The sequence below is a fragment of the Chelmon rostratus genome, chromosome 18 (genome assembly GCF_017976325.1).
Source record: "Chelmon rostratus isolate fCheRos1 chromosome 18, fCheRos1.pri, whole genome shotgun sequence".
NCBI classification, from domain to species: domain Eukaryota; kingdom Metazoa; phylum Chordata; class Actinopteri; order Chaetodontiformes; family Chaetodontidae; genus Chelmon; species Chelmon rostratus.
Genome location: NC_055675.1, coordinates 12,667,151 through 12,692,649, shown reverse-complemented (window position 1 = coordinate 12,692,649; position 25,499 = coordinate 12,667,151). Strand labels below are relative to the sequence as shown.

The window sequence follows — 25,499 nt, the reverse complement described above, 5'->3', positions numbered from 1 at the left end:
GCCTCTGCCACATCGATTGAGATTGATGACACCAGTTCTTCTTAGTCCATGTAATTAACAAAATACAACAGAGATGAGTGCTATATGTTAGTGCTGTTTATTACGTGCATCACCATGGCATATGCACAGAGTGAATGAGAAACATATTGGGCATTATTGATAAAATCCCCTATCACAGTCTATGTAATTTTGTAACAAATATGTAAATATAAAGTGACTGATATCTGAATTTCTATCTAGCTACTTCATGTTCATGGTACAGTGCTGTGTGTATTAAGGTATAATTAAGGTATACATTTGATTATGTATGCTGAAATCAAACTACCTTAAAACTGAACAGAGTGTGCTGTTCACTGATTTGTCTCTAGGCACTTATGACCAAGCATTTTGTGCTTTTTATGAAGCAGAGTATAAAGTAAGACAGCAGTATAAATCTTAATAAATCTTAATGTGATAATAATGACAGTTGCCAAATAATATGATTTCCAATCTGTGATTAACAATTAATAGCAAAGGCAAAAGATATGCTATGAATAGAGAAAACAATACATAGAAAACATTGCACACCCTGTCCTGTAAAGTTGAATGTTGGATACAACTGAGATTTTATCAACTGTGCCTGCCTTTATCAAGATTGCAATGGCTTGGATCTGTTGCAAATACAACCACGTCACATTTTTGCAATCCACAGTAGCAAAAGTGTGAATCTTGCAGGGTTCACAATCCAGGAGGTGCCAAGTCTACTTGATGCTTTGTTATTTTGACAAGTGACCGTCGGTGTCTTCATCATCTCCCTGACAAAGCCGTTTTTGTAAGATGAGAGCTGGCTCTGTGAAAAGGAAAAGATGGCATGATGTAGACATAGCTGTTTTTTTTTATGATACTGCCAAAACCAAACATCAAACAATGAAAAGTCTGCTTTGTTTTCAGTGATTTCAACTTAAATGCTACACACTGTATAGGAAGACAATTAAAGACTTTGCGGCTGTTTGAGGAATTTGGTGGATTTATTTTATTTGTAAAATTCCTTTATTACATTGAAGGTGGAAAAGCAAAGGCATCAACAAACAATTCAGACCATTACTTACTTGGTCATTAACTGCCATTTGGATTTGTGGAACGGCCTTCAGCAAACCCTCATACTCAGCAATTTCCAGGTCTGAAGGGATGGTCACCACAGACGTCCTGTCAGTAATCAGAGCTACTTCATGAGAGCATCTGGATGAAAAACAGTTATAATAACAGTAATCTATGAAGGATTGCATCCGCTCTTACCGGTAGCTTCTGCTCATCAGTGGGTGTGTTGTATTTGGGTGGCTAATACATAAGGAGATCTCGATTGCAGGGTAATAGAGGAGGAATGCCAGGCACATCTCATCAGTGGTCGCTAACCCCATCTGAAGGGGGAAAACAAGAAACATGGCAGGCGTTAAAGACATGACATTCTCAAGTCTTCTCAGCTGGAGCGCACTGAATGATACAGGTTACTTGTGTTTCTTAGTTTTTTCTTGGAGACCACTGATTTGATTTAAAGCACATTACACGTGTAATGACATTAGATCACACAGCATTTGCCCACCTTAGTGACGCCAACGCGATTGGTAGTATTGTAGGTGCACTCCACTGCAATCTCATCACCCTGTCATGGGAGACAAGTAATGTGGCAACCCAAATTATAGAGCACTGTTAATATTATGTAGTTTTTAACAGCCCAAACCTCGTAACATATGGGCATCATATAAGGGCATGGAGGCAGTGCAGATGTACCTGCTGGATGGTCTTGATGTTTCCCAAATTAATGATCTGCTGTATCTCAAAGTCGTAGTTTTCATCCAAGCCCAAGAAGTCGATCTGCTTTCCACTTCTACAGACAGAAGGTGTATGAAATAAGCTGTGCACCCAAACGCAAGAAATGCAGTCTGGTGCATGGAGTCCAGGGCGCAGAAACTAAACGAGCATTAAGAAATACATGGCTCAGCAAGGGAGGGCCAACGCCGACTCAGCAAATTGCCTACCCCTGACAGATAGGGGACACTCATTCAAGGACAACAGCATACTTATTTTTGGAAAGGCAGGCCAGATTGTTTGAAAAAGGGGTGAATGAGGCTATACATGGATAAATAGAGAAACCATCTCTCAACAGAGGAGGTCTACCACAGCACTTATGCCCCACCTGCAACGCTGTCCTTTCATCCCTTCTCAGGAGATTTAACTATTCATACTTGGCCTCATGTGATAGCGCTAACATACTGTATGTCATTCACACTTGACCTCAGGTGACTTTAACAACTCTAATGACAGCTGTTACACACCCAGGACCACAAGCGACCCAAGTGGCGTCAAAGATCTTGATCAGGGCCCTGCGGAGGTTAAGTATCTGAGAATCCCCAACAGTCAGTAAGAACTGAAGAAGCCTCCCAACAACCCTCAACTCACGATTTAATATTTTAAAGTTATCAGCAATTTGTTACTGTGTTTTTAAATCAAAGGTCAAATTCTAGAAGTCTCATTTTTGAATTCTTCATCTTACATTGACCGACAGAAAGCAAACCCCCGATCTCTTTTTCTTACCTGTAGTGGCCAACTCTGACCTTCCTCCCAGCCAGGTGAGTATGCAACAGCACAGCGAATACTTGTAAGTCAGGCAAAGGATTCACAAACTAGGGGTGGAAAGCGAAGACAATCAGGAACGTGGTCATGAAATAAATAAAAAAATAAATACCTCTTAACTTTTCTGTGACAAGCACTGCTGCAGAACCACTACAGACCTGAGAAATGATAGTGGTATTACACACTCCATAGGTGTGGAACCGAGGGGCTTTTGGGGGGATGTTGTACTGCATTTTGTCAAAGTGCAGCAGACCTGTGGGCAGGATGCCCACATCATGCTGCCGGAGTTGAGCTGTATAGTACAGTCTCAGTCCTGAGCTGTCTGTTCTACCTGCACAGAGAGAGACAGATGAATATATTCCAGTACTTTGTTCACACAGTAAGTAACACAGTATTAGAACAAGTGTATACTGTGTGTTATTACACAGAGAGCAGCCCTTTCATACCCAGTCATGGTACTCTTACCTGTTACCAATCCACCTGTTTACCTGTGGAATATTCCAAACAGGTGTTTATGGAGAGTTCCACAACTTTCCCAGTCTTTTATTGCTCCTGTCCCAACTTGTTTGAAACGTGTTGTTGGCATGGAATTCATAGTAAACATGTATTTACAAAAATCAGTGAAGCTGATGTGTTAAAACATTAAGTATTTTGTCTTTATACTGTTTTCAGTTGAGTGTATGTCAGAAAGCATCAGCAAGTTATCACTTTATGTTTTATTTGCTTCTATTTACCTGTTTCCCTGTTGGGATTGTTGTAGTGGATTTCCAGCCTATAGAGGGTATCACTGTCCTCACCTCCAACAGGAATACCCGCATTTTCTGGCAACTCAAACACCTGAGATTTAAGACATGAACTCTGGGTCAACGTGCACAAGCACAACACTGACATACAGCGAATCAACAGAGGTGGACGCTTTCTCCCTCACCCCTCCTCCCACTCCCCACGCAGCCACCACCCTGAAGCAGGCGTCCCCTATGTCGCCCCTGTAGCACGGCTTGTCGTACGGCTCCGTCACAAAGGAGGGGCAGCGGTACAGCAGCATGTGATGGACCATGTCGTGGTGCTCAATCACTGGTTCAACCTGAGGAAAGTGAGAAGAGAGTTGGTACAGAGGGTTCGAAGAATGACAAATGAAGGTAGAACTCAACATGAAAATCATGACACTCATGCCCATTCACTTTTTAGGTGTGGGACTAACTACTTTCATCAGACTTGTTGAAACTCTAATCCACTCAAAACAGGAAAGTATTATGGTGTGTAAATCAAACATCTCATGGAAGGAGTAGCGTTAACTTGCTGCTTTTGGTTAAAGGCGACTGAAGAGTGAAAGACAGAAAGGGTTTTTATTTCTTTGCTGTTATTTATTTAAAAGGACATAATCCACATTCTGTAACTGTGCCAGTGTTAGCCAGCTGGCTAATTTGCAGAGATGTTTTGAAGCCTATGAAATGATAAAATGTACTCAACGAAGATAATAAGATGCCGTAAACACGGCAACGACGACAAAACAGGAATTCTCAAGGCAGAACACAAGCCATGTAGAGCAAGAGGAAACAGTAATACATCAGGACAGTAACAAACACCATTTCAGCACATAGAGCCACACGAAGGAGCAGCACACCCAATGCGACACACTGTTTTAAGCCACAACTACTAACAAACATAACAGACTGTGAAGAAAATACTAGAAGAAAGGGTGATTACCAGATATATGTGATGTTTTGTATTTAAGGTTGGAAACTTCATGACCTTACAGTGGTAGTAGGTTTGACTGGAAGGAACAGTGATCTGTAAAAAAAAAAAAAAAAAAGGTGTCAGTATTACATTGATTTTTAAACTCCATCCATTCGTCCAAACTGTATATTGAAAACAATTTAAAAAAAGTAAAAACTGATGTATTCCAGCTCTTGTTAGATGCTATACCTAATTAAACAGGTGGGCAACAAGGTGAAAAAAATTCAAAACAATCTACTAATTTTCCCCCAGTTTCCACAAACACGTGCTGTCCATCATTGTCATAAATGTTATGAGTTATTCTTACACTGTCCACCGTGGCACTGAGATAGCTGACGCTGGTTAAGGTCGTCCTGGTCATGTAGTTCAGCAAGTTGACTTCCTTGGTGCCTCTACGGGCCTGATGGTAAGCGATGTCATCTGTTGGTCCGTAGGCATAGATCAGTTTAATGGGCTGAGCCTGTAGAAGAGATGGCAACACATGTTTAACAGCCACGTTTAATTTGCAGAAACGTATAGCATTTCAGGTGTTCGAGGCAAAACACAAATCTTGTGCGCCTCCTTCTGTTGCTGCCATCGTCTTCCCATCTGAAAAACAATTGAATTCAAGCTAAAGGACCCTAACAAAAGAATCCATAAAACAGAGTTTACGTGGATACAAGCAGGAAACTTGAGCTTTGCATGGAGAATCAGATCAGCAATACAAAAGACTGTAGAATCGCAAATAACGAGCTCCATGGTGTGAAACAACAAACAGAGTTTTGTTAGGTATAATGAGTTGATGAACGATACTGTTCTACAGGTGTGTTAATGTTACCATGGCAACAGCAGCCTCCAAGATGGGGTGGTGTTCCTCCATTCTTACAGAACACGGTTCATTGGTTTGATACTGTTTTTTGACAGATTTTTCTGACATTATGTATGAAGAACTTTCCAGTTTCATAATTTACTCATCTTGATTTAGCATGAAATAAAAGACTGGATGTATCGCCGAATACTTGTTTCTTCTTCTTTTTTAAACTTCTCTTTACTTGAAATGAAGTTGATGATAATCTCAGAATGTGTTACCGTGATGTGGACGTCCTGGTCGTCGCACGACTGGATGGTCCTCTGAAAGGTAATGATGGTTTGACCGTCACTTTCGTTCAGAGATAGGAGAGTGTAGCTCTGCTGCTGGTCCATCAAAGGCATGGAGTTCCCTGTGGCATGATAGTCCTAATGGACAATAAGACGTATGTTTGCTGTCAAACATAAAATAATTCAGCGCAAGTCATTTTTCCTGTAATATCTAAAACATTCCAAGTGTGTAGGTAACATTAAACAAACTGCTGCACGTGTAGTTGTTAATATCTGCTGATGACTTACTGCGAAGTAGGTTCCACCAGTTCCAAGTCCCCCCATGACGATATCTGACCCCGCCATGCCTCCGTTCGGACTGAAGCCAAAGCCCACCCAACCTGTTGTGTTGACTATCAGCTTGAATGTAATGTTCCCTTCCAGGTTATCAAAGCCCCACTTTAGGCAGACCAAATGGTTCTGGTCCAGGTACTCCATGAAGGGCATGGTGTGGTCTGATGCCCCTGCGATGAGGAGCAGGTAGAGGAAAGGAATCAGAGAGCGCATGATGCCTCTGTGAAGGTGGAGAAGTTCAAACTGAGCTCAGTCTCTGTGGAGTAGCCAAATACCCTCCCACCCTCCTCCGACACACCTGCGTTGCTAGGTGAACTCGGGTGATACAGGCAAAAAGTGCTCAGTCATGTAGCATTTGCCCTTGTCGAGCAGCAGATACTGTTTATCACCGAGCTGTGGCCTCAGTCAGATTCATATTTTTGCGCTAAACTCCATTTTTAAATTCAAGGATTTCTTCAAAAGCTTAATCTCAGGGTTTAATCTGCAATTTCACTGTCTTTGATGCAAGAGCAGAGGAAACCTCCAGCCTGCCAGTCAAGTATTATCACACATTCATGCTCTCTTTCTGTCTCTCTCAGCGAGCTGTGGTCAGGTGGGCTGCGGATAATAAACTGCATCCCCTCTCAGCCAGTCTCTCGCTGAGATCAACCTGTTCCACCGGTTCCTGCAAGACCACTGCCGGCCTCAGGTGTTTGATATATGAGGAGGTGACGAAGAGGGAGCAGGAATGAAAGGTGTGCCTCTCATTCTGGCCCGAGTCAAGCTTGTCGATATATTGACTTCGGCCAAAATGAAATACCTCTCTCTCTTTGTCACCTTCTCATATTTCAAACACGGCCAAAACAATTTGATAGGAATGTGAATGAGTTTTGTGCTCAGACCCTCAGCACTAAAAGGAAAGCTGAATTTCTGTAATTCTACATCACCTTCAGCAACACACTCACATGCTCTAATATACTCTTGACTATGTGTTTTTTATTATTATCATTATTATTTACAGTACACACACTTATTTATATCTGGTACATCAACTTGCAACTGCTTTCAGCCTCCACGCACCAACACTTCAACTAATTTCTTACTTTTCAGTTGACAGTTCAAATACTGACTGCTGTCTCTTGCTACATCCCAGCTCACTTGCTCTACCTCCGGCGCTTCACCTTGTGTTCACACCTCAGCTGGCACTTCGACCGCTTTCGGTGCTTACAAACACCGTGGGGCCTCAAACTGGAACACAGCATAATGTTTTTGGCAAGTGCACTTTCAGCGGCTTTGAGTCTCCCTTCCTTTCAAGCGCTTCAGCTTTAACTAACACTTCAGCTGCTGCAAGTGTTTAAACTGCAACTTCCATTCAGTTTCTCAAATGCAAACAATTAACATTTTCAGGATATATTAGAAAGATGTCAGCTGCAGTGCACAGGGGCATGCACCCATTCCTGACCACAAAGACAGGGAGTGAGTCCCTTGCTTGTGATGTAATAGCACATTGATCCCAGCAGAGGCCGACTGCAGCATAACAAATGAGCTCAGGGTCACTCCCTTCAGCCAGTTGTTAAAAACGTTGTCACTAAACACACCACAGTAGCTGCCTTGAGACTATAATAATACACCAGAATTTTAACTGTTGTTTGGCATCAGAATAAAACCAAATAAGCCAAATGTAGTCGGAACCTCGCTCTGAACACAGTTAATGTACTTTGGAAAACGCTCTACTGACATTTAAAGAGACAATTCGGACGATTAATTAAAGTTAAAAAAAAGTTTTTTTTTCTTAAAATTAGGATTTTAAGATGTTTTTTCTTAAAACTAGGATTTTTAATTTTTTGTCCGAAAACTAGGATTTTAAGATTTTTTTTTCTTAAAATAAGGATTTCAATATTTTTTTAAAGGATTTTTTTGGATAACAGCTATTATTTCATGTGGCATAGTAGCAATTTTACTGCTGCTATTATTACTTTAATAATTACTTTTGTATTTTAACTGTTTTATTGCTGTAGCTGTTTGTGGTTTATGAATTATTGAATTATGAATTAAATTATGATGAAGATGAATAATAATTATTGTCGAGTTTTACTTTGTGATTTCAACGTCTGCCATTTTTTAAAATACATTATTTGCGTCCTATTTGTTGCTTACATTTCACTTTAATTGAGCCAGTTTCTGGTTCGAGGCAGTTTTGCTCTATAACTAGTGGCGTCTTGGAGGGCCGTGTCGGACCGAGCCCACCTTTCCGGTTTCTCCCCGCGGTGCAGGTCACTCCCTCCGTGCTGTCAGCAGCTCTGTACGCGCCCCTGACTTACAGCCGCACTGGAACTAGTCTGTTCCCACCGCCTCTTTTCCTCCGGTGTGTTCTTGGGAGTTTTTAAGTGGCAAACAGTTTTTAAGTGATGTGTTAAAGTGTGTGTCTCGGCGGCTGTACAGCGGGAGGAGTTATCACCGTGTTTTCGTCGCTTTTAGTGGAAAAGCAGCGGGGGGAAATGTCCAGCTGAGGATTGGAAATCCTGAAAACCGCAGGGCCTGTTTTTGTAATGATTGATCAATGCTTCGACAATGGCGGTAAAGGTAAGTCAGACGGCTTTTCTAGGCGGATTTAACGCCAGCCTGGGAGTTTAACCTCCAGCAGTTTCCACTGACAGCTGCTGTTTTACGAATAATGCGGGTTATGGAGTTGTCGGAGCTCGGACGGAGTTCACAGTTTCCCTCAGTAACGTTTGCTTCGCTCGATAAACTCCATCTTAAGAGTGGAAAACATTTAATACTCTGCTTCAGAAGCGTGTAATGGACGCTTACAACGCATTCGTACGCAGTAAATGTCACACTAGTCTTTTTGCTGTACATGGAAAATGTGTCTCATTAAGAAAGTGTCTTGTGACATTTTACTACCTTTTCCAGTGCGGGTCAATTCTACCTCCGCGGAATGCTGGGAAATGTAGTGTTTGGCGTATGTATGGCTCGCTCGTGCAGTACAGTCTGTGTGCACGAGCGACCCACTGATAGTTTAGGTATAATTAGTACAATAATATGAGTTACTGTACTATTAATGCTGTTAGCAGCCTATGAGTACTACAATTATAGTAACAGGAAATAGGTGGGTGGCACTCAGGCGTATTTTAATTACAATTTTGTATTTGTGGTTCTATATTTTTGCACATTAAACATCCCCCTCCAGACTTGTTGACATGTAAAGATATTCTGCTCCTGATACCATTTTTTCCGTCTCCATTTCCACTCCTCCTCAGTCATTGAAAAATACAGACTCTATGAATATGCAAATATTGTTTTGCAGTTTCACTGCTTCATGCAAGACCTCACGTACTTTACTGTAAACTGCATCCTGAGTGTATGTGGACTGGAGGTTTTACGTTTTCATACTGGGTTAAAACTGCAGCGATTAATCGATTAGTTTTCAAATGTTAATTTGAGAGCCAACTATTTTGAAAATCGATGAATCAGTTTGAGTAATTAAAAAAAGATCGTACATGTGGATGTTTTCTTGTTTCTTCACTCCTCTGACAGTTAATTGAATATCTTTGGGTTATGGCCAAAACACGACATTTAATTAGGCAAACACTTTTTTAACCATTTTCAGCTAATCGATTGTTCGAGAAAGTAATCGACAGTAGAGATCATTTCTAGTTGCAGCCCTGTATTGGACCATGATTGACCTCCAAACTAGTTTTACTGTCACAAAATCCTGCTCGTTGGTGCATGTGTTGAAGTCACATTTAAGGTGAGTGCAGAAAAACCTCCCTCCCTCCTGCAGATGAATGCGTAAACAGCTCTCCAGTGTCAAACACTCTAGTGAAATAAGAATCAGTAACACACCGTTTCTTTTGGAGGGAGGCATTGAATTTAATAACACCTGTGCAAATCAGACCATCTAGTGAGGACGGTCTACATCATCCCTGGCCCAAGTGGACTTCACAACACGAAACAAAGTGCTTTCACTACGTAAAAATAACAACTGAGCCAGCAGAGCTCAGGCTGTGTCCAGAAACATTCATGAGTTCCTGTTTAAAATCGTCGCCCAGCTTCCTTCTGGGAGGTAAAACTAAAATAGATCCCTGCTCAGGGAAGAAAAAAAAGCATTCCGTCTCGCTGGTTAATGAACAAGTTAGTTAGATAGTCGAGTGCTGTTTTGATAACACGTGATGTGCTGACTTTTTGCTTTTGGATAAGAACTGACGAGTCGATTTGGATAGTCAAATAAAAACCAGTCATGAAGTGAACTGTGAAAGCCAGAGTCATATATAGAATAGTTTTCACTCTGTTGCCTCTCAATGTTGTGTGTATGTGTGTGTGCGCGCCTTCGGGGCTAAGGGGGAAGGGCAGATTTGTCGATGTGGGTGAGAATACCTGCTGGCTCCTGCATTAAACTGAACCAGGTAACCTGATGGTTCTGGCCTTGTTTTTGGATGATACTGGTGCCGGGTTAAGAGTCAGCATAATATACCCAGAAGAACTAGTTTGACCTGTTTTACCGTCACAAGTTATAATACTGAATTGCTATGGTGTGTGTCGCTATATGTGTGTACATGCACATGAACACGTGTGTGCAAGTATGTCTTCATGAACGTGTCCATGGAACATGCAGCAAGGCTTGTGTGTTTTTGTTCTTGATTATGTTCAGGCAAAAGTTTTATATGACTTCACTGCTGAGCCCGGAAACAACGAGCTGACGGTGAAAGAAGGCGAGACGGTCACCATCACCAATCAGGTAAACCTCTACCAGCACTCCTCTATCTAAAAAAAAAAAAATCACATTGGGATATTTTGACAGATTCCAATGAGAGTCAAGATTTTAGTGGGAACAGGATTTTTTGCATTGCATTTTCACTGAAAAAAAATAAAGATGATGACGATAATGTAGGTTTTGTTTTGGTCAGTACCAAACCAGCATGTTTCCTTATGTCTGGAGAATATGATTAGTAGGCTGGGGAACCTGTGCAGCACCACAGTGCTTCATTCATCATGGTGTGTCGTGACACATTTTAATTTTACCAAAAAAATTGCAGCTCCTGTGATTTTGATAATGTTTTAATTTATTGTTCAGCCATGTTATGAATGTATTTTCCTCTCTAAAAAATAACTTTTTTAAGTGGTGTTATTTTCTGTCTAACATCTAGCATTAGTTAGCTGTAATAGCTTTCTGTGAGGTAGCCACAGCTTTATTTGTTCGTTTGACTCTGCTGTAACATTGTCATTGAAAACTAACAGTCCTATAAAGGTGAAACTCACATGATCTCAGGTCCATAAAAAAGTGTCAGAAACACACAGAGAGGAAGGAAGGATGAAAAGGGGGGGGAAAAAAACACTTGGAGCAAACATGATGTCATAAGAGCCAGTCTCCAGCAGTTCAAAGGTCACTCACTGTGTGCTGACCTACATAGTTTTCTAATCAACCTCAGTCTAAAGCCAATCAGGACCTCCTGTATAAGGAAAACAGAATCTTTTTTTCTGCACTAAATAAACTGTGGAGGAATTTGTCCTGGGAGATTTCAGTGTGTTTACAGATACTTGGGTAACGTGGTTGTTGTCAGCTTTCGCTCTAACCTGAATTCTCAAATGACATTTAAAGGGTTTCCTCAATTTCAGTATCTAATGAAGAGAAGCATAATTCCAGTAACGCTGCCTAGAGTTGCAAAACTACAGGGATATTAAGGGTAGAAACTTTCCAGTTGGAATCGTCTATGGGAAATAACAGGAATAAAATGGAACTTTTGGGGTTATTTTCTCAGCCTGTGTTTATGTCATATGCAGATAGAAGCAAACCTTTTACCATTTCATAAGCAGGCATCATTGAAAACCCTTCTAATAGAAATTCAACAAATCAACAATTGAATTAACTTCTTGTTAAGTGAGTTGACCTATTTAACAAGAATTAATAGAAATAGATGATTAAAACTCCTCTGTTAACATGCTCATCAAGCTGCAGCCCACATGGCAGCAGCTAGCTATCCCAAACTAGCAGGAGACGTTATAAACTGCGCGCTTTGCTTTCGGCTACTGTCTGCTGGTTAACTGAAATATCATAAAAGTATGAAATACATTCACTCCGGTAATATAATCAAGTTTTGATTGAAAGCCTGTAGTCCTTTGGCACAGACAGTGCAGTAGTGTTGGCAGTAGTGTGGGCCGCTCATGTGATGGGAGAATGCACTGGGCTTGCAGAGGGTTGTAATTTCAGTGATTTTGTATTTAATGGGATGCAGAAAAATTAGCTGTTCGTGTGATGGAAGAGCTGATTGCAGTGCATGGTTTCAGTGCAATTAAATGGACATACTTTTAATCAAGGCATGCCATAAGACCTAGAATTGCTTTTTTTATGTGTATTTAAATGGGTTTCCATGGATAACTAATAGACTTTTGCCCACAGTAACAAAACACAGTCTGCTTTATACCATCCACCATCATCCAGAAGTATTTTAGCCTGCAGCATCAATTGAAAATACTGTAGAAACAAGAGGAGAAATCTGATTACTGACCAGCTGCATGTAAATGTGGGTTTATTTGGGTTACTGCAATGCATTTAAACACACTCTCAGATTTCCTTTTAATGTGTTTTCTTCTCAGTCGCCTGGTCTTTAGCATGCATGTGATGCAGACACCTTCTCTCTGCAGTCCTGGACATTTATGCTAACATGTTGTTTTGGGTCTCAGAATATTGGAGGCGGCTGGATTGAAGCACAGAACTCCAGAGGGGATGTTGGACTGGTGCCAGAAGACTACATCGAGGTAAGACAGTCACCAAGTGTATGGTGGCGATTACATCTCCCACCCTGCAGGCCATTGGCTTTGAGATCAAGATGCACTGTCTATATCAAAGTACAACCAAATATTTTACTTTTCACCCTCTCAGTGCCTCTATCAGCCAGATATTTGTCTTTATAGACAATGTTTCAGCAGTGACTGCAGACTTGTGTCGCTTCTTGCCCGAAACTAAAATCACAACAGGATGCACCTCCTTCGGGGTTTTGCTGATGAGGGTGTTTGTATGTGTGTGTGTGTTTGTGTGAGTGTGTGTGTCTCTGTCTCTGTGTGTGTTTGTGTGTGTGTCCGGTTTTATCCAGAAACTCTGACTTCATCATGAGGATATGATTCACTCTGAAGACATTCAGAAAGAGAGACAGAAAGTTTGATTAAAAGTCTGTGAAGTCTATTTTAATAGTTCAGCCTCGCTCTAAACAACAGCTGCTGCAACATCTAACAAAACCAGCGACTCTGTGTACAAGACAGAGGTTGATATTCTCCATCTGCTTCTGTGTGTTTGTCTGACCTTAAGTTACCTTCAGCTGCCCCCAGACAGTTTTGATTTAGTCTCCAAATCATAAAAACCCACTGATGACCATTGCACTTGTAGCTTATGTAATATCTAATGAAAAACACCAGGACACTGCCTGTTTCTCATGCAGCTACTTTCAATTTTAGTGCACTCTACTGGCAATGATGAGATCTGCAAAAACAAGGTGCTATAAAAATAGCAATAATACCTATGTGGGTGTTGTTTTAAAGCAGATTTAAATGTGTACATTTAAGTGTCACCGCCAGTGCTATCAACACTTTGGATAAATGTTAAAAACACAGTTTGCAAAGCCAGAGGATAGCAAAGAGACACGATCACATTACCACAGAAGAATGTACCTTTAAAAGACATTAAATCACACTGGAATATCTGGATGTGTTCTTCAAATGGGACTGTTTTCTGTCTCTCCCTCGGTCTTTTATCCTTTCATTTGTAGCTCAGTAAGCAGTTTCCATCGTTCCCAGGAGCAGGAACCACAGCACCTACACCTAGTTTAGGAAATGCTGCATCTTCAGACTTGTCCATCTTTGATGCCTACGCTCCCCAGTCAGCACCTGCACAAAACCAGGTAATGGACTCACCAAATGAAGGTATGTCTATCACATCAGATGCCTGTTTCTTGGCTGTTTACCGACCTTTAGCTAGAGTAGTAAATACATATGCAGCCATAACTTCAGCAGCCCAGACCAGTGCTGGGGAAGTACGTGTAAGCACCTACAGTAGTGCCAGGCACAGCGCCCCTGCCACGTTCCCGTTCTACCACTCAAAAGTACGTGTAACGCGGTGATGTTAAAGAAAAAGCCAAAAGCAGAAGTGAGGTGTGAGGGAGTCTTACTGACGTCCGTGCAGCATGTGTGAACCAGAGAGATGCAGAAGTGAGAGCAGCTGCTGTGGAAGATATTCACCGTGGCCGTGTCATTTATAACCGACGCTGGCTTTAGCTCGAGCAAAAAGAGTCAAGAGGAAATAAAGTGCAGTGAAACCTTCTGTCGTTAGCAGGCAGGAAGTTCCATGAATGTGAGCGTACTGCTGGATCAGTAGAATTTTGGGCACAGTGAGCGGTTGAGTCAAGGCAGGAAATGTGTCAGCCATCATCCCTCATGCTCTCTCTTTTCACCCACTCACACACAGAAGCACAACCATATCCAGCATCACCTTTAACCCATCCCCTGCTGAGTGTAAACCTTCACTGCCGGCGCTTTGTGATGATGTCACCTTCTTTTCCCCTCAAGGTGGATGCTGGGGGCTTAAGTCCCCAGCCGGAAACCCCCGACACCCCAGTTTCCCCCTACCTTTCGTCCCCTGATGAGGTAACCACCACTTTAGGGGGGATTGGTGGATGAGGCCAGTTGCATGAAACCAAGCCCTCCACCCTCACCCATTCTCTGCCCCGAGCCCCTTCCTCTCTGACTGGTCTGCTTTGGCAAATCCCCCTCCTACACCTACTGCCTGCAGACAGCATGATCTCACCCTCTCCGTTCACCTCGCGCTACGGCGCACACGTGCACACTCACACGTCACCAATCGACTCCCACATCCTTTATCTCGATTCTGTGAATCAGCACCACAGTGACACTTTAAAAGCTTAAAGATCGGAGACAAAGATGTTCGGATATCACACATAATTGACTAATCACACTGACGAATCATCAGAGTACAAATATTTCCTCCAGCTGATGATCAGAATCTCATAAATAATCTTAAATTGTTCTTCAGTGCCATTTTTTTTACTGACTGTTGTTGTATTTGAAGGTGCTGGAAGACGCTGTTGCTCGTTGCACTGCTGTGTTCATGTCTTTGCAGCAAGTTTTTGTGAATCTACTGGTTCATTGACATTACCTTTCTGTATGTCTTTGTGCATTATGTGTTGTATTAAGTGACCCTGGTTAGCATTAAGCTAAGAGCAGCTTACAAGAGGCACACATACACTCTGTTGCATGCCTATGCCCACGAATTTCCATAGGAGTCTACACAGTATGTCTGCCTTGCAAGCATGGCATGTAGCTGCATTTTCAGTTTGTAAGTACTGTAAAAAAAATAGAAAAAAATAGTATAGACTTAAGACTGGTAATGTGTGTGTATGTGTAAGTGATACTCATTATTGTAAGCATGTGTCTTTTTTCTGATATTTTGATGTTTGTTGTGACTTTATGTTGAGTAAACTACACTTTCAGAGTCAAGTTGTCATAACAGATTCCCTGTTTGAGGCCAGGTCTGCATCATGTGTTTGGAAAAGCATGTTGTTTTAACCCGCCTGTCAGCTTCTCATTAAACAGACTGGACTGCCTCTTCTCTCTCTACGCTCCACGCTCCTTACCTCTGCTCTTCTTGTCCCTCACATTTTCACTCTCCGTCTCTTCCAGGCTAGTAACGGTAATGATCCCTGGTCAGTGTGGAACGCGGACCCCTCGGGAGGCTCCAACAATAACTGGGCGTCCAATCCAGAGGGCACCCAGACTGGGAAGAGTGCTGCGGACCCCTGGAGCTCTGTACCACAGGGCCACCCTCAGGCTTACCAGGGCCCAGGTAAGAAAGAGCTTTTCAGTTAGCGGCCATGGTTGATGTTGGAAGCATAATGTGTCAGTACAGTAAAATCAGTTCCCATTCTCATGTGTTACTGCTTGTGGTTGTACTTGCACTACTCACAACTGCTGTTCAAAACCTCAGGACGATTTAAATTAGAAAATGAGGTCGACGCTGCGTATATGTCACTCTGAGTGCTTCTGCTTTCAGGTTATTGTATTTGTTTGCAGTTTAATGTTTAACAGGATCCTTTAAATTTATTTAAATCCGAGATTTCTGAAGCATCATGTTATTATACAAAAAATGTAGTGCTCAAAACAGATTACAGAGGCTGTACACCATGATGTCTTAATGTGGTTGCAGGCATGTGAAGGTCACACACTGTTTTTAGCTCTTGGCATCATTATGTTGCTAAACAGCTGAGCTAACTGCAGATAGTTTGCTGTTTAAACTGTTAAGTGTGGTGACGTGGTAGAAGATATGGCTGCAGTGAATGGGGTCATTCTGGAAAGCAAAGACTTCCTCTGGATGCCCTCTGGAAGCGTGAGCGTAATTCTAATAATGTATGTATAATGTAATAATCTGACTAGGCAAGATTATATAGCACGACACTGCAACACAGTTAGATTATGTGTCTTGTGAATCGCATTGTACATTTACAAGGTGTTAGCCTGATGTCAAAATCCGCTTTCTGTTGGGATGCTTGTTTTCAGGTTCTCGTGATAGAGTTTGCTACATCTAGATGCAACACATTAAGACGTGTGGTGAAAGATCTGTCTGGAAGACATCCTGAATGTTTGACAAGAGTTTGATTATCTGCAACTTTTGTCAATGTCTTGATGGAAACAAACTTTTTATGTTCCCCCGGAAGATTACACAACCCGTGTTTCTCAGAGTGAAATATTGGCCAAGTGGTCCTGGCAAAATATACTTGAAATCAGCCTCCTTGGAGTTCCAGATGGGGTTTGCATCATAGAACAATATGAGGAAGAAAATAAAATACTCAGGACAGAATATCGTCTCCTCTCTTTCTACCTGATACTTGAAGAGAAATAAGTTCAGAATACATAGCAAACCCTCTAATGTGGAACTTTGGGAAGTTTGATCCAGTATTTATTATTTGCGAATATTATTTCACTTAAGTCTTTACAGACTTGGAGTGGCTTGGACTCCGTGATGTGCTTCTGCTCAGTCTCTGGCCAGTCCCTCCACACAGATGGTCAGGCATGTGGACAGGACAATCAAGTCATGATCTGTTTTTGCCAGACTGTGGAAAAGTTAGCCTCACGCATGACTCAGAAGGACAAATTACTTGACCTGTTTTTTAAATTCTCCACTTGTTATTGTAGAAAGAGAACTGGGGGAATAAATGTCAAGGAGAGGAATTAACAGACTTTTCCTTTCTTTCTCTCTTGCCAAAGACATCTACCCGTATCCCTACCTTATTGATTACACAGGTATCCCATGCATCGCCTGGTGAAAGCTTTTCCTGATTTTGTGTGTGGACTGGCAATAAGTACTCATGAAGACAGGTTCCAGCAAAAAGTTTTAGGAAGTGATTTACTTTCTTAAAAGCATGTGTGTGAGGCTCTCAGTTTGTATCTTGATATTAACACTATATTTGCACTTTATTGAGAAATGTGACAGGATTATATTGTACATCTGATACATACAACGTACAATATTGACATCTTACAGACTTTGTTGTTGTTGGTAGAGTTTAATGATGAGCTTCATAATGAGTTTGAGTTTTGTCTCTGTAGCTGTGGCTGCCTCACCAGCTAGCTTCAACTTAGCGATGCATTTTGTGGTTTTGCAAACTTAACATGTTGTGTTCTCTGACATAATGTGCTTCTATAGGACAGTAATATTTTATAAAAAAAAACAAATGTCAGAAAATCAAATTCTCCTCGCTGACTTCTGACCAACTATACAGTTATTGCATTGTGGCTTTATAGGGCAGATGCACACTTACGATATTCTAACCTGCCTGTTGTGTATGTGTGAAAGTATTTTCATTAATAGCTTCAGGCCAAATTTAGAGACCACCACAGTGTCTTAATAACGCTTCCAGACCTTTTGCTTTACAGCCGACAAACTGTATCTGTGTGCTTTCAAGCCTCATGTGAGGGTGCACGGCCGTTGAGAGAATCATTTTCTTCTGTACTTACAGAAGCAAGCGATGATTTTACACCAAGTGCGCTCTTTGCAGCTCATTTGTTTCAACCGTGGGTGGCAAATCTCTGTATATGCTTAACACATTTGTTGCTAGTGCATGGCATTAAATCACAGCAATGTAGTGTTTCTGGCAGTTTATACTGAGTTCTGCTTTCTGTTACCTGTCAGATTAAAATGCTTCTCCATTATTATCCACTTTAGATAATATAAGTCTGACTTGTGCTGCAACATGTAGTCTTTGTGTCCAGCACAACAAGTATTGACATTAATTGGCACAATTAAGAATTGGCGAAATAAACAGATTTTATCAAATCCTTTTAATATCCATCCCAACTGGTGTTTTATTAATATAATAGAGCAGGATTTGTATCAGTGAATCACAGAACAAGGACTTTCTGTGTCTGTGATTTAAATCACAACCACGTGTACACGTATCTGCCCTCAGGAGCAGAGGATGACGAGTGGGATGATGAGTGGGATGACATGAAGTCCACTGGAGGTTACGCCGAGTCGGAATCTGGAGAGAGTGGAGCAATACAGAGAGGAGGAGTTCATGCATCTTCAATGAAAATCTCCCTCAACAAGTAAGACTTAATGAGGCAGTGCACGCCCAGAATTTCATGGACAACATCATGGTGAATTGTCTTTGTTTGGACCAAGCAATACTGTATACTGTATTTAGTCCCTTTTGGCTTGAATCACCTGTAACATTCACTTCCTGTTAAAAGCCATAAACCCAAAAAAGCACCACATGTCACCTATTATTAAATGCACCCGTGGAGTTACTCACAATAAATACTGTGTTGTGTTGTGTACTCCTCAAACAAATGTGTTGAATGCATTTACTTCCTCATAGCATATTTGCAAAGTTGTTTTTTTTGCCAATTTGAAACCTGCATTATGTGTACTCTACTTCCTCTTTCCTGCATTTGATGGCACATCCCTGCATTACCACCACTTGTAGATCCGTGTTCGATTGGCAGAATGTGTATCACCTCACATATAAAAAAAAACCAGCTCTGAAACGCTAGAGGTCCAAAATTCCACACAAAGCCTTTGATGATTATGACAACGATGAAACACAAGTTCACAGAAAGCTGCCTCTGACATCACAGAGTCCTCTGGCTCTGAGGGTGGCAGAGTTAAACAGAGCGATCAGGATCACTTCTAAGTCTTCTCTCGTTGAACAGGTTTCCTGGGTTCTCCAAGTCTGGTCCAGAGCTCTACCTCCTATGCAAGCAGGTCGCTAAGGGCAAAGAGAAGCTGCCAATTTATGTAGGTTACCTCTAAACTAAATACAAGTTGTATCATAGCACAAGACACAAATCATAAGATAGATGCACTTTTTGGTACAGGTCAGTTTGAAATGCCTTCCTCTTTTTGCCAGTGTGAATCTCTCTTTGTATGTCATATGATGGAGATTTGTTTATTGCTCAGATGGGAGAAGTTGGTCCAGTGTGGTCTTATCCAGAAACTCAGCTAGACTGCGTGGTGGCAGATCCCAAGAAAGGCTCAAAGATGTACGGCCTCAAGAGCTACATCGAGTACCAAATTACACCCAGCGTAAGTATTCAGTAGCAATTTCACATTTCACAAATCCATATTATTGTTACTTACAAGCCCTGGTGTAAATAAATTATTAATGTAATTGGATAAAACTCCATATTATTGGGTTGCAGAACACAAACCGACCGGTCAATCACAGATACAAGCACTTTGATTGGCTGTATGAGAGGCTGCTAGACAAATTCGGGTCAGCCATCCCCATCCCCTCTTTACCAGACAAGCAGGTGACAGGTAAGCACCCAACTCTGTGACCAACAGGTGTTGAGACCTAAAAAAGATTAAACATCGCTGACAGCAGCATGAAAAGTGAATCTCTTCTGTGCGTCCTGTCATCTGTTCCAGGGCGATTTGAGGAAGAGTTTATTAAGATGCGTATGGAGCGGTTGCAGGGCTGGATGACCAGGATGTGCAGGCACCCGATTATTTCCAGCAGTGAAGTGTTCCAGATTTTCCTCACCCACAAGGACGAGAAGGTGAGCTAGTCCTCCTCCAACTCTTCTCCCCTGAGCTTTTGAATAACGTGTGCTTTTAATATTGTATCACCAAAGGATAGAAAGGTCCTGCTTATATTGCTAAAATCAACCATTTAATGAAAAGTAGATGAGATTTATTCTTCAGCAGCTGCACATAGTAAAGATGATTTGTGCTTCCTAAACTTTGGTTGGGGAGTTTTATTATTGCTTCATTAAAATGAGCGATTCATTGATGCAGGACTGGAAGATGGGAAAGAGAAAAGCAGAGAAAGACGAGACAGTGGGAGTGATGATCTTCTCCACAATAGAGCCTGAAGCTCCGGACCTGGATTTTGTGGAAGTGTGAGTGTAATGGAACTACTGGGAGGAGGAAGAGCCTGGCTCATAAAAGCAGAGCCATTAATCGCGTGGCTCGCTGTTTGTTCACCTGCTTGTGGTTTTCTGTGTGACAGGGAGCAGAAATGTGAGCAGTTCAGCAGGTTTACCAAAGCCATGGATGACGGGGTGAAGGAAATCCTCACAGTGGGCCAAGAGCACTGGAAGAGATGCACAGGCCGTACGTACACACGGAGCACACTGAAGCTAAATGATGTTTTACCACACACAGGCCGCACCTTCACTTTGTGCCGTAATTGCTGTTTGCATCGAAGAATGCTTCATTATGTTGAGTATTTTGTCAACTCTAGAAATATTCATTCACACAGTGTGCTTCATGTTTCCTCCACAGCTTTGCCAAAAGAGTACCAGAGAATCGGCAAAGCCTTCCAGAACCTCTCCTCCGTCTTCACCAGCAGCGGATATCAAGGTGCAGCAATGAATACAAATATGACATCAAATGTTATTTTGAGTGACCTCAAAAGATTGCTGGAATCAACACATGTAGTCATCATGATTGTAGTAGCTGAAGTAGATGATCTGTTTTGAAACAAAGTGGCACACGGTGATGGCATGTTTTAACCCCTCTCCTGCTGTAGGCGAGTCAACCCTGACTGATGCCATGACAGCAGCAGGCAAGACGTATGAGGAGATCGCTCAGATGGTGGCAGAGCAGGTAGGTGCTACACCTGGTGTAACATACTGGAAGGGGCCGTTTTTTTTCCTCACACCTGTTTTTTTTTTATTTTTTGGAATAGGAGCACTGCGTATTTTCATCTGGTTTTTCTGGTGACCGAGAAAAATGTTCCACTTCGGGTAAAATGCTGCACCCGTCACTTGTTGTCCAGCCGTCCAATCATACTTCACACTTCAAACTGCGTCCTGCTCATGCATAAGTACTCTTTGAACCGGCCTCCATCCAGCTGCAGCTCTCGAACCAATTGATGGCGCTCACCGAGATGTTTCCTCGCCACAAAATGTCATGAACCCACATAGTCCAGCGGGTCCATCCTCTCTCCCTGCATGCTTCAGCCTTCCCTTCACCCTACAACTATCTGCGTAATTAGGCACTTGCAACACAGAAATTAACCATTACTTCCCTGGGTATCCTGTATCATAGCAACCAAAGCGCCTTGGCTCCCAGCTGAGCGCTTTCAGAAGAGTTCCTGACGTTTTCAGCTGGGAAGAAATGCTTTGGTGGACACACGCCCTAATATCACTGCCTTAAAATGCAGCAAAGGTCCTGGCAGAGCTGTTATGCTGCACTTGTTTTGTTTCACGGACATGGCACAACATTGAGGCCTATGCTTTTTTTTTTTTCAAATGTTTTATTTTTAGACCCGTTTATCAACCACATTGTTGTGCGTTCACCGTGACAGTAATCATAATATCTCATGATGTCCGTGAACATTTCCTGCCTGCAGTCAGTGTTTACATCCCAGTTGTGGTGTTTTAACGAGCCCTTTAACCCGGCGTCCTGCCCGCTAAGGCTGTATCTGTGGAGGAAGAAGCCGCAGATAAACTTACCTCTCGTGTTTCCTGTAGCTTGCTTTGACCTACAATTTGAATGTGTCGCCCTGATCAGTGTGGTGTGTAATAATATCAAATTTTGGCCTTTTTTGATGTCCCGGCAGCTTCCAGAGGGAGGATTCGTCTGGTAAGCTTGTGCTGCTCCAGACACTTTTTGTCAGTAGCATCGTTGGCTTTAATGTAGCGATGCCTGTAAATGGTGTAGTAATGCTGAAAGCCAATGCCTGCACATGGGTTCACCTTAGGAGTCTAAAACAATACAGAGTATCTGCTGCATCAACCTGTGGAGGCTGCATACAGCCTTCCATTGATAAATTCAAGGATTAGAGAAGACTGAAGGTGCTGAATATTATATATAGCCAGGTGTTCTGCAGGATTAGTGGATATTCAGCACCAGCTAAATGTTATTGCCTCCTTGATTACTGTACCAGCTAAACTCTTTGTTTAGTGTCTCGCTGTGCTGAACGTTCAGCTGAATCTATGGTCCGTTAATGAGAAGCTTCTCTATTATTAACTTGAATTTCCCTTTTTTTGTGTTTCAGTAATGCTGCTGTGTTAAAATTACACTGAAAAGTAACTCCTGTGATGTCATGTTTCCATGTATTCTTCTTATGACTTTCCAATCAATGTGTTATTTCCTGTTTCGAATTTCACTTTGTTGCAAGTTTGCGTTATCTTTTTTTGTCTCTGTCTCTGCGCCTTTTACAGCCCAGGAAAGACCTCCACTTCCTCATGGAGACCAACAATGAATACAAGGGTCTTCTTGGATGCTTCCCAGACACCATCGGGGTCCATAAGGTACATCAGTAAATAGTCGAAAAGTTGCTTTTCTGAATGTCAAACTTAGCCTAAAGTTTTTACGGAGTGGAGATTTACGCACCAATAAAAACCAGCTGTTACATAGAAATTAGTTAATAAATATTTACACCAAGTCAACTGCCCGATGTAACTGTCACATAGCTTATAACTCAATTTGCAAAGCTAGCAGTAGAATGCTAATATGTGCCCCCTTTAGTCCCCTTTTCTAGCAAAAGAAGTAAAGGGACATAGTGAACATATTTGCTCTGGCACTTGAATAAAATGCTATTTAATAACAATGTAAATTGTGAAGATTTACAATAAAATGAGAATAACACGATAAACCTCATATTACTAAATCTGTTATGTAATTGGTTGTCGTATGCAGACGTGCCCCCCTCACCCAAAACTGCTTGAATACTACTAACTGTGAAACATACATTACTTCATGTATGTATATATAAATAAAACAAGTCACCTACATTTAATAAAGCATCAACAAATAAGTTTAATCCTTTGGCCCCTAAAACTGTTATATTAGGATGTTGTTTCGCAGCTAATGATGCTACAGTGACTTCCTGTTTACAATGATGGCTTTTGATTGGCTGACACTACTGATGTTTCCTGAAGACATTCCTGAAGTCTTATTTGTCCAACTCAGTTTAGTAAATCACTAGTTGCTAAGACCTTATTAAGGAATTAACACACAAACTTCGTAAAGGATTTATGCATTGCCGGTGCAGGCGAGTCCAGAAGAGACTAAATATAGTGAGCATGTGCAGCTTCTGCTGTTTTCATTTAGCTTCTTGTCTTCATATAGTGTAACTGAAGCCTGTTGTGTTGATAATTGTTTGTGTTTAATTCTGGCAGGCAGCCATAGACAAGGTGAAGGAGGCCGACAAGCTGGTGGCCACCAGTAAAATTACCCCTCAGGACAAAGTCAACATGGCTAAACGAGTCAGCACCATGTCTTACTCTTTACAAGGTAACACGCTCACTCAGAAGCATGCGAGTGGTGGAGGTTATAGTGATGTGATATCTGTTTCACATGCTCAACCTTCCCCTCCTTTGTCTCCCACAGCTGAGATGAACCACTTCCATAACAACCGCATCTATGACTACAACAGGGTCATGCAGTTGTACTTGGAGGAGCAAGTCAAGTTTTACGAGACGGTAAAGGCGTTTTTATCAAGCATCTCACAGTAAATTGCAGTCTGTCCTTTTCGTTGCCTTATTACCTGGGGAGCAGTCGCGTAGGGCCTAGACACTAAACCATCACATGACCGCCCTCTGCTTTTGTACTCATGCGAGTTTGTCTTCCTCTGCATCCACAGATTGCTGAGAAACTGAGACAAGCACACAGTCAGTTCACTACAATGTGAAAGCAACGGCCTTCAGTCTCGCACTACAAGACAAGAAGAGTTAAGCCACCAAAAGATTCTTGCTTACACTGCATTCTTTTCCCTCCCTTTAATTTAAACTTCTCTTCGCTCTGCCTCTCGCTCTTACCTCATCTCTTCCTTCCTCCCGCTCATGCCAACAGTGCCAGCTCATGTCCACTGCTGTCAGACGGCTGTGAGCAGTTACTGTGCAGCAGCTGAAGAGGCTTTGACACCAGTGTTTGTTTTTTTTCTTTAGGGCCAGCAATGATAGCAGAACAAGGCACACTATTTACACACGCCCTTTCCTCTGTCCAAGGTCCGCAGCTTGTGACACAGGAAGTTAGCATTGCAGAGCCGCAGTCTGTAGCTGTGAATCGCGACACTGCATGAGTCAGTTTCTCTAACGTGCTGCAGTTTTTCAGCTCTGGGTGCAAACATGCCCATGCTCACATTTTATCTGCCTATTTTAAAGCAATACTCTGCCGTGTTTCCGTGTTACGAAAGGATTTACGCATGTTGCAGTACTGCAGGCTGCACAGTGATGTAGTGATGTACTGACATCGAAAACCAAAGCCACCCCCCACCCCTTCAATAGGGGGGGTTGATTTTTGAATCCAGCACTGACAACAAAACCAGAGCTTTACTTTCTTTTTCTCTGCCAACATTAGGCCCATTTTAATAATCGTATTAGTCCCGTTATCATTTGAGAGAGTCCTAAATCTTCAGTGGAGCGTTCATTTATGAAGGCTTGGAAGAGTTTGCAAAGGCAGAGAGTGTGTCCTCTGTATGTCCACTGCTGGCAGTCCATAGCCCCCTTTTCATCCCGTACTTCCCCAAAGGCTCACAGGAAGCTCCACCTCCATCCTGTCTCACTCACGTGCCTTTACCCCTTTGAGGAAAATAGAAATGGTTGACTAAGCTGGCCCCCGGCCTGCGTATCATGACACTGCAGTTTACATTACAGGAGAGAAGACGAAATGCGGGATGAATGATATTTTAAGCGCTGGTGATTCACACCTCCCCGCAGGCGGTGCCAAACATGATTTCTGTCTCCCAACTCTCCTGAAGAATATCTGTCCCTTTTTTTTTTTTTGACCAGATTTTGGTGTTTTATATGAAGGTGTAACAGCAATGTTAAATGTAAGAACCTGTACTATACAAGGAGTTCGGGATGGAGCCATGGATTATATAATGTATGCAGTTTTGATTTTGCTTTTCACCACACAGTTTTCAATCAGTCTCTAATCTTGTTCGCTCTTTGTTTTCTTATCACTTGACACATGAAAAGTATATATATACATATATATTCTATCAGACCTATCAGGTGCTTCTTGTCATTGAGATACTATTTTATGTATAGAAGTATTTGCAATACAGTGTAACTCAAAGAGGAGCAGAAATTCTGTTTGATTTATTAAACAATGATTTGTACTCATCAGGACTTCATCTCTTTGTGTGTGTTTGAAAGGAACCTTGTCTTGTTCTCTGCATGGCGTACGACACACTACGCACTCTCTGACTCACTCACAGTAAAGCCCTTATTCGCTTTAGCCGATTCTTGCGTAGAGATGGACTGGAATGAGAATGAGTCGGCAGCCTGCGCGAGGGGTCAAA

At 42.0% G+C, this 25,499-nt stretch overlaps 2 protein-coding genes across 4 annotated transcripts; one reads left to right on the top strand and one right to left on the bottom strand.

The window, feature by feature from the left end:
* Positions 1 to 116: 116 nt before the first annotated feature.
* moxd1l (monooxygenase, DBH-like 1, like) lies at positions 117 to 13,936 on the bottom strand. Of its 2 annotated transcripts, XM_041958188.1 has the most exons (14): positions 13,900 to 13,936; positions 5,713 to 5,927; positions 5,416 to 5,562; positions 4,655 to 4,807; positions 4,318 to 4,401; positions 3,539 to 3,694; positions 3,345 to 3,447; positions 2,769 to 2,941; positions 2,572 to 2,660; positions 1,768 to 1,864; positions 1,580 to 1,639; positions 1,276 to 1,397; positions 1,089 to 1,185; positions 117 to 829 (listed from the first exon to the last, which is right to left on the bottom strand). In XM_041958188.1, exons 1-14 carry the CDS (start codon positions 13,910 to 13,912, stop codon positions 671 to 673), a joined length of 1,668 nt encoding a protein of 555 aa, XP_041814122.1. In that variant the 5' UTR covers positions 13,913 to 13,936; the 3' UTR covers positions 117 to 670. The 2 variants fall into 2 exon arrangements, with proteins under 2 accessions (XP_041814122.1, XP_041814121.1); XM_041958187.1 differs by lacking the exon at positions 13,900 to 13,936 and having other exon boundaries at positions 5,713 to 5,970.
* Positions 8,025 to 25,320, top strand: snx9b (sorting nexin 9b). Of its 2 annotated transcripts, XM_041958186.1 has the most exons (19): positions 8,025 to 8,319; positions 10,388 to 10,474; positions 12,418 to 12,492; positions 13,497 to 13,628; positions 14,293 to 14,370; positions 15,424 to 15,586; positions 18,207 to 18,345; positions 18,952 to 19,036; positions 19,199 to 19,324; positions 19,441 to 19,558; positions 19,670 to 19,800; positions 20,039 to 20,142; positions 20,253 to 20,356; positions 20,528 to 20,605; positions 20,775 to 20,851; positions 22,414 to 22,503; positions 23,374 to 23,488; positions 23,585 to 23,676; positions 23,838 to 25,320. In XM_041958186.1, exons 1-19 carry the CDS (start codon positions 8,308 to 8,310, stop codon positions 23,883 to 23,885), a joined length of 1,854 nt encoding a protein of 617 aa, XP_041814120.1. In that variant the 5' UTR covers positions 8,025 to 8,307; the 3' UTR covers positions 23,886 to 25,320. The 2 variants fall into 2 exon arrangements, with proteins under 2 accessions (XP_041814120.1, XP_041814119.1); XM_041958185.1 differs by lacking the exon at positions 14,293 to 14,370.
* Positions 25,321 to 25,499: the final 179 nt, after the last annotated feature.

What these genes read in the sequence shown, in the direction of transcription:
- moxd1l (XM_041958187.1), bottom strand. Translation starts at nt 5,970, where the DNA reads ATGCGCTCTCTGATTCCTTTCCTCTACCTGCTCCTCATCGCAGGGGCA. An exon ending in CAATCCCAACAGGGAAACAG is followed by an intron (nt 2,942 to 3,344) that starts GTAAATAGAAGC and finishes CTCTCTGTGCAG; the next exon opens with GTAGAACAGACAGCTCAGGA. An exon ending in AAATGGCAGTTAATGACCAA is followed by an intron (nt 830 to 1,088) that starts GTAAGTAATGGT and finishes TCCTTTTCACAG; the next exon opens with AGCCAGCTCTCATCTTACAA.
- snx9b (XM_041958186.1), top strand. An exon ending in TCAGGCTTACCAGGGCCCAG is followed by an intron (nt 15,587 to 18,206) that starts GTAAGAAAGAGC and finishes ATCTGCCCTCAG; the next exon opens with GAGCAGAGGATGACGAGTGG. An exon ending in AGTACCAAATTACACCCAGC is followed by an intron (nt 19,325 to 19,440) that starts GTAAGTATTCAG and finishes ATTGGGTTGCAG; the next exon opens with AACACAAACCGACCGGTCAA.